This window comes from Salminus brasiliensis, chromosome 10 (genome assembly GCF_030463535.1).
Source record: "Salminus brasiliensis chromosome 10, fSalBra1.hap2, whole genome shotgun sequence".
Taxonomy (NCBI): Eukaryota; Metazoa; Chordata; class Actinopteri; order Characiformes; family Bryconidae; genus Salminus; species Salminus brasiliensis.
The window spans coordinates 9847944-9856740 of record NC_132887.1 but is presented as its reverse complement, the minus strand read 5'-3'; the positions used below and the strand labels follow the sequence as shown (position 1 = coordinate 9856740).

The window sequence follows — 8797 nt, the reverse complement described above, 5'->3', positions numbered from 1 at the left end:
GCCGTTGGCTCACAGTCACCTGAAAATGGTCCCAAACCAATGCGAACAGCCATGTCATTTACAGGGAAAAGGGTGTGTGTTCTGTATTCTTCTAAGAAATTACCACAAGTCGAGTTGTTGAGCTGTGAATAGTGGCTTCTTTTTGTTCATGTCTAGTGAATTAAATCAAGCTGGTTCCACTTAATTCAGTAATTAATACAGTGGAATCATGCCTATATTTCATGCTATCATGGTGCTCATGACGGAAGAGCTGGAGATGTAGTAACAAACAAGGCCTCTGTTGCAAGGTGATGCTAAATTCTCATTCACTCTCATGCACTCTTCTCTCTTCATAGGTTGTTTCGAGAGATGGATTATGAGGGCAATTACGAGGAGAATGTAACTGTGACATATGGCCCTGAAAGCACTGATGCATTTAATGACTCGGAAGATGGACCACAGCCATGTAATTATCGAGTTAACCATGAACAACTAATGATAATACAGACCTGCTTATACTCTTTCATTTGTGTCCTTGGACTCTTGGGCAATATTTTGGTCCTTGTCACATATGCATTCTACAGAAAGGCCAAGACCATGACGGATATCTTCCTAGTCAATGTGGCCTTGGCAGATCTCCTTTTTGTCATCGCCCTGCCGCTGATCATATATAATGAGCAGTACAGCTGGAACATGGGCACCTGGGCATGCAAGCTCTTAACAGGAACCTATAGTGTCAACCTGTACAGCAGCATGCTTCTGTTGGCCTGCATCAGTGGAGACCGCTACGTGGCCATAGTTAAAGCGAGACATGCTATTGGAATTCGCGCAAAAGCCCAGATCTACAGTCGGCTTATCTGCTTAGTCATTTGGCTTCTTGCCATTGCACTGTCCATTCCAACGTTCATGTTCTATGAGCGGTACGAGGAGGAGGACTTTGATGGCAGGGTAGTAATTGAATGCAACTTCAACTTTAAGTCAATTCGCACAGCGCAGTTGATGAAAGTCCTGGTGCCCAGCACTCAGGTCAGTGTGGGCTTCTTTGTGCCTTTGCTTGTGCTGTGCTTCTGCTATTTCAGAATTGTGTTAACTCTGCTCAGAGCGCAGAACTACCAGAGGCACAAGGCAGTGCGTGTGGTTCTGGCGGTGGTCATCGTGTTCATCCTCTGCCATCTCCCGTACAACGCCCTGCTTCTGGTCCACACTGGCAATCTGTTTGGAGAGAGACCTTGCAGCGAAGAGCAGAAGATTCTCCTGACTTTGTCTATAACCAAGATTATAGCCTACCTCCACTGTTGTCTCAATCCCATCCTCTACGCCTTCATCGGAGTGAAGTTCAGGAACCATTTCTGCAAGATTATGGAAGACCTGTGGTGCTTAGGGAAGAGATACTTCTCCTCTGCACGCTCCTCTCAGCAAACTTCAGAACTCTATATTCCTGTACACAAGTCAAGCATTGAAGCCAATCATGAAAATCCCTCTTCATTTACAATGTAATGCATGTTATAAAAGAGTACATACACTGAACTCATTCTCAGTAATCATGACATGTTTGTAGCAGTAAACTGTACGTTTTTCATGTTATTTAAAGAATTGAATTTTATATTTGATGTGCTACTCTATATCTTAATGAAGCAGAAATACCCTATATGTGCAAAGGTTTGTGGACATCCCTTCTTGTTCAGTGCATTCAGCTGCGTTGAGGTGCACTCATTTGCTGACACAGGCACACATATTGTGTGTTTGTTGAGTATTGTGAGGATTGTATCCCCATAGAAAAGCATTGCCAATAGAACAGAACATCTGCACACAAGCCTAGGCTCAACTTAGTGGGCTATAGTGGGCTAGGGAGACATGAAGCCCATCAGCATTGAGCTGTAGAGATGTGGACCTTTGAAATGAGTGTTTTGGAGTCATGTTTTTGATCCAAAACTGATGTGATCCAACATCAGTACCTGACCTCACTGTGCTCTCATGGCTGAATGCATATATATAATTTGTATGTTAATGCTATGTCCCAACATCTAGTGCAAAATCATTCCCTGAAGAGATGGGACAGTCTTCCAAACTCTAGATTTGTAAGAAACAGGGAATAAGCAAGCGTCCACAAACCTTTGGTCATAAAGTGTATCTGATCGCTGTCATGCAAACATGAATCTCTGTTTTTGCTCTTTCCCACTCTATTCACTTTTGCTCTTTTTGTCCTAATTTTACATCAGTTTACTCATGTGAATCCAGCCTCTGCTTCTTTTTGAACTGCCACTGATGCAGCATCGCTAGGTATCCACCACGCTCAGGGGAAAGTGTGGCTCCACAGCTTCGTACAACAGCTAACAGATGCCTGTGTTGACCAACATCACACTGGGAGTGACGTGGGGAGAAAGCCCCAGCAACCCCCCCTGAGAGAGATTAAGGCCCATTGTGCTCTCTCGGACTCTGGCTGCTGATGGCAAGCAGCATCACCTGGGATTTGCTGTTTTGCACTTTTTTACATAATTTGAATCAGGAATTTCTTGAAGAATGAACCAATACAAATGCTCTTTTTACATTGACCTTCATTTTTTTCTGTGACAGCATTGATATGTATTTGTTATTTGCAGACAAAAATTCACAGATATTCATAGACAGACGTTTAATATTTTGCAGAAAACTTTAAACCAGATCAGTAAAGCAGGCCAGACAGTTTATGAAGAGACATTGTATTGCTTTTGTTCACACATATAAACTTTTATACAAATAGTATACTATAGTATCTCTGTCGCAGCCACATCACTCTTACAGTTTGCATACTTAAGATTATAGATTATATAACTTTTTAAAATAAAACCAAGCTCCAGTCAGTTGATTCCAGTGTATTTATCCAAATGTTATTTGCGTCTCATAAACGTGTTCTGTAAACAGCTCATTTTAAAAATGAGGTCAAGAAAAAGCAACTGAGCCACCTCACGCAGACAGCATTTGCATTAACCTCATGCTTTACATCTGGTTCTACACTCAGCATGTGTGTACAGGAGCAGTTACACACAGTTAACAAGCCACTTATGTTGTACTCATGATGCAGAATAATGAATTCCTACAAAAATTACTGAACAAGCAGGTGTTTTATTTTATTGCAGTTTTGCTGAACATCTTGATCTTTTTTTTTAACAAAGCTTTAATCCATAATAATGTTTTGCCCCGAATAACTAAAGGGATTTCTACAGAATTCAATGGTACAATGTCACTGTACAGAAACTCCCCATCAGTTTTAAAGTGGTGCAGCTAGGGTTTTTAATATCTATATCTATGCAAATATTGCCCTTTTATTTGCCATCTAAAACAGCCATTTTACCTACATGTGTATTTTGAGTTGTTAAATAGTAGCAAATAAAAAAATAAATAAATAAAATGAAAGTAAGTTTTCTTTCGGGACTATTTTGCCTTACAGTGCCCTACATGTAAACCTCAACCCTGAAGAGATATCAGGCTTCTCAAAACTGTGGTAAAACAATACGTCCAATTCTAAGAAATGGAGCATTCACTCACACTCACAGTAGACGCAGAAAACTTATATAGTTCAACTGTAAATACAAAAACACCTCACAACATTCGAGCCTGAGCACTTACAGAGAGTTAGATAAAGGCGACACTCAACTTCTTCAAAAATTACAGTACAACACAACACAATGGTGTAGAGATACCGCTGTGACCTTTAGAGATCATCTGGGTCTACAGCAGGGGTTGAGACTTGATAAGGATTACCAAAAAGCACCCAGGCTGTAACTGAAGGAAAAGAGATGAATATCTGTGGGGCTGTTTGATATCTGTGGGCTCTGTTTGTGCATATCAGTGCTCCATATCTGTGGACTACTTTTCTGCAAAGCACATCAATAACCAACCACATCTCCAAATGCCCCCAAAATGTGACACACTCTGTTCCACAAAGCAGCTATCAGTCTATGTTCATCACCGCTGTCCAAGATAAACACGCACACATTACTATGACAGGGAATCACTCTGCCGGGCATTAAAAGGCTAGTCTGTCCAGGACGTTTGCATATGCAAACCATGAAAACGCTTCCTTGTACTAGATCAATAAACACGAGAGCGACTGTTCAGATGACATCGAGGATCTTTTTGTTTTTGTAGATATGTAAACATCAGCAGATACACAAACACCAGTCCAGATGAAACACATGAGATCTTAAAGTACCACAAACAAACACACACACACACACACTGACTGTAGTGGACCTTCTTCCTGATCTGTTGGGATTTTAGGATACAAAACACACACAATTCATGGGTCACAATAAAATCATTTGTGAGGGAATAAATAAATAAATAAATAAATTATATACACAATTACTGGCACAACACATGACTCAATTGCCCCTGCCAGCTTACACCGCACAACCGGCCTGGATGCAGCTGTTAAAAAGGAGAAGTGTCTATTTAGCAAAGAGGACACCATTGTTCAAATCTGGGGCTGTGATAAGCTTTCCTTCTGCAGTTCAGCCTTTATTTGGTTACGCACAAAAAGGCCAGACACAAAACCACAGTGCTTCTCTGAATTTACACCAGAGTGCAGTTACAGAATTTACAGCAAAACAGCAGTGTTGACCAGAAATTAGAAGCCGTGTTAAGTCTGATGTGTCTGACTTTAAATATTGGAATGAAAATGTGGCATTAGGTGAAATTTACATTAAAACTTTAATCAAGGTATGATCAATATTATCTATGTGCCACAGCTATAATCATAGTTTGACCATCCCTGTTTAAACTACATGCCTTTTATGAGCATCATTTAATATGCATGTACATACCAGATGAACAAAAGTACTGGGGCACATGCTTATTCATTGCTTCTTCTGAAATGTCGGGTATTTGAAAAATTATCATACATTCTGCTTAGTTTATCCTGCATTTGCCACCGTCTCTACTGTCCATGAAAGCTTTCTACTAGACTTGATTGCATTCAGTGACAAAAGTGATTGATCTCCATCCCCATCTCATCCCAAAAGTGCTGGATGGAGCACCATTCTTCCAGATAACACCAGCTTTATATTGCCCTCTAGCTCACACCTGCCATTAGGTTCAATAGGTGCCAATAGGTTCATTTTTGTGTGCTCCAGAGACTCCTATTCTATTGGCAGTGCTTATCTACTAGGACTAGACAAGCTGTGTGTGTGTGTGTGTGTGTATTTGCACATGGGTACAACTTAAATGATTTAATTTTAATGCATTCATTAGGAGTGTCCACAAACATGGACATGTGGTGCATATGGGGGGAGGGGGGATTTTATAATATATATATATATATATATATATATGAACCAATTTGGGTCCATAAACAACCATTTTTGAAGTAGAGGTGTAACTGAAGAACCTCTGCATCAAATTAAGGTTCTTTAGCCTAACAGATCTCTGTTACAAACATGGTTCTTCTACACCATCCCTCAAATAACTAGTCATAGGACCTTTATTTTTAAGACTGTAGATATGGAGGAATATTTACACTTAGGAAATGAACAAGTCGTTTGATCAGGAGAACTCCAACCTTTGCATACGACCGTATAGATGCCGTTTGGCCATGGGCATTGTGACCTTGTAATTTCTTTCTATGTAAATATCATGATACAACATCAGCCATGTGACTGGCAGTTCACCCAAATGTCTAAACATTACCAAGTAACCATGTAAGTTAAAAAAAAGTCCAGACAGACACAGAGATACTTTTTTTTTTTTTTTTTTTTTTACTTTTGAGCACCCCACTGTAAGCACAAAGCCTATTAGACAATACTGGTCTTTTTTGGTGCCGTATGAAGCCATCTACCAAAAAGTTTTCCACCAATCCAAAGACCCCTTTCCATGGTTCTACACACAGTAGATCCAGTGCATTTACTGAAGAACTAGAACTACACCTTTCTTCTTTTTTCTTTTATCTTAAAGAGCATACTGCTCACCAACTATTTTTGTTGTGAAAGCATGGCTTTCCGTTTATGGTGAATTGGGGTAAATATTGCATCTTTGATGAAAGTTGGTAAAAGAGGAAACACAGAAAAAAAGATCAGCTCCATGAAGGAGACCAGCAAATAATGGGCTTTTGGCTCAGGGGCAGTAAGAGCATGCACCATAGCATCAATAACCATGCGGCTGTCTTTAAAGCCTGCATTGCATAAAGACTGGAAATATTCATTCGCAACCTCAATGTATCTTCTGCTGAAAGTCACTTTGCGTTCATCATCCAGTTTATCCCAGATTTCCTGGGTTGTTTTCTTGCTTCTGATGTTTGTGGCTGGGCCAAAGTTTCCAGGCTGAATGACGCTGACCTGGAAATCGAGACGGACACAAATCAGCATACAGTAAAGCAGTAAAGGAGAGAGCAGTGTGCAGGGACAAGTTCTCAAAGTAGGAGCTGGTTATTGCTTACCTTTACGTCAAAGCTGGACAGCTCAACCCGTAGGCAGTCAGCGAAGGCCTCCAGACCTCTTTTGGATACACTGTATGCTCCCATGCTCAAACAATTAAAAAAGGCAAAAATACTCGACACAAAAACCATACGCCCTGAAGATCAGATAAAGATACTGAAATTAAAATGAGAAGCAAGATGTATGATACGAAGGAATAAAGCTCACATGATGCAGATCACCATCCATTAAATGTATAGTTGTATGCGAACGCTTGGACTCTCCAGTGTGAAAGTAAGTGAGCAGATTTTCTACAGAAACTAATTGGAGCACAATTTCTGACAATTGGCTTAATTCAGCATATAAAATGTGCCATAGCCCATGTACATTTCAACCCCCCTCCCCCCACCAATATGTTAAATTCAGCAACTAAACAGTAACTGTGCATTACAATGTGCTAAAGTAAATTTCCATTTATTTTCACTTAGAAAAATCAATAAAACAATAATTCTGGGAGTCCAAACTTTTGCATACAACCATTTTTTTGTTTAGATTTTCTTCCAATCATTGAATCACAGCAACTTCCATTGCTTGACCATTTTACCGTTCACCTTTTACATTAACTTACATTAAAAGCTCGGACCTTTCCCCCTTCTCTTGACCAGTTACCAAATTGGTAGGCTACAAGGTTTAACATTATTCTGGACAGTGACAGCATCCATAATGCTATATGATCAACACATTGCTAACACATATTTAAGTTAATCAGACTCACCTTTGGACGCCCGAACAAGAGGCAGGAACGCAATCGAAGTCCGAATTGCGCCAAATAAATTGACATCGGTCATCTTCTGGTAGTCTTCAATGGAATTCCACTCAGTCTCTCCCCAGTCACTGATACCAGCATTGTTCACCACTGCCCACAGGCCTGGAAGAAAAGGTCAACATGTCAAACAGACGATCAAGCAATGCAAAAGTGCTCCTAAATCAAGCAAAAGAACAAAAGACAAATACCTTTCTCAGGCAGGTTTGCTTCCACAAAGGCCTTAGCCAGCTTCACGTCTTCATCTCTGGTTACATCCAGCTGGAGCAGCTTTAAACGCGGAGATGCTTCTTTGGCCAGAGATTGAGCTCCATGGCCATCAGAGTACAAGCAGCCTGCAAACACAATGAACCCCATGCTGTCCAGAGTCTTGGCAAGTCGATATCCAAACCCACTGTCACAGCCTGTTATTAATACTGCCCTTTCAAATCCCTTCGACAAGGCCATTTCCCTCTGGATCCATGCATGGGCCAACAGCAAGAAGCTCATTGTGAGAGCAGAATATGTGAGAATATGGGCACCAAAACCCATGTAGATGCCTATGAGCAGAATAAAGATGCTAATCACTTTAGACTGCATCTTGTTTCTAAATACTGGCAGCACAAACACACACACGCACGCACAAACACTTCAGCCTGACATGAGACCTATGCTAACCTACTGCAATTTTTGTGACTGCCAAGCCATTTATATAGCTAGCACCCTGGACCGTCCCTGGAAAGACATCTAAGAGGGGGCAAGGGAGGGAGGTTTGTCAAGCTCAGTCAGCCTAGGAGGCAAAAAAGGGATGGGGTGAGAGATGATGTGAGATGATTTACTTCATTATGTAACCAATGGTGCTGGTAACTCTGTTTATACCATAAAATGTCAATTTCAGAGTGAGAGTCTAGCAGAACTCAGTACATCCCCTGCTTTGTCATTAGTATCTTCCACTCACACTGATCAACTAAGAACAATAATAGACAGAAAATGCTTATATATATATATATATATATATATATATATATATATATATATATATATATATATATATAGTTAAACAGTCCCCTCCGTTTTTCACACATTCCCATATTTTAGGTTTCCCATAGGTTTAATGCATGGCAGTAAACATAGGCTGTGTCTGCAATGTAAGAAATGCTGCCTACTTAGGCAGGATTCTGAGGCAGGAAGTCACTCCGTCATGTCTGAATCATAAGTTATCTAGCCTTCTATGTTTTGGGTAGAAATGCTAACGGCTAATCGCTCATATCTGGCAGTGAGCTGTCAATTCATATATTGCTCCCTTAATGACTCGATTATAGAGACCTTCATCACTAAACCGCTTTCTAAAACACTGACTTGTGAACAGCGTAGGCAGCAAGGCAGCAAGGCAGCAAGGCAGCAAGGCAGCGACCCCCGGTTTTAGACACAGCCATGCGCAGCGACGTAATTGAGGTCAGCCGTTTATTTAAATAAAGGGGCGGGGCGACACAGAATCAAGCGGCGGCAGAACCAATCAGATTGTCTATTTTAGCTGTCTATAATCGCGCACGTGATTAATTGGCCATCTTCACGCGGCTGTCGTATTTATATGCCAGATTAAAAATTTCGAAAGATATTTTAATGA

General features: G+C 40.7%; 2 protein-coding genes across 2 annotated transcripts; one reads left to right on the top strand and one right to left on the bottom strand.

The window, feature by feature from the left end:
* The first annotated feature begins 348 nt into the window (after nt 1-348).
* ccr6b (chemokine (C-C motif) receptor 6b) lies at nt 349-1476 on the top strand. The gene has a single exon (XM_072690199.1). It carries the CDS (start codon nt 349-351, stop codon nt 1474-1476), a length of 1128 nt encoding a protein of 375 aa, XP_072546300.1.
* Nucleotides 1477-5793: 4317 nt separating this feature from the next.
* LOC140564674 (D-beta-hydroxybutyrate dehydrogenase, mitochondrial) lies at nt 5794-7782 on the bottom strand. Its single transcript, XM_072690283.1, has 4 exons — nt 7383-7782; nt 7144-7296; nt 6392-6525; nt 5794-6290 (listed from the first exon to the last, which is right to left on the bottom strand). Exons 1-4 carry the CDS (start codon nt 7768-7770, stop codon nt 5928-5930), a joined length of 1038 nt encoding a protein of 345 aa, XP_072546384.1. The 5' UTR covers nt 7771-7782; the 3' UTR covers nt 5794-5927.
* Nucleotides 7783-8797: the final 1015 nt, after the last annotated feature.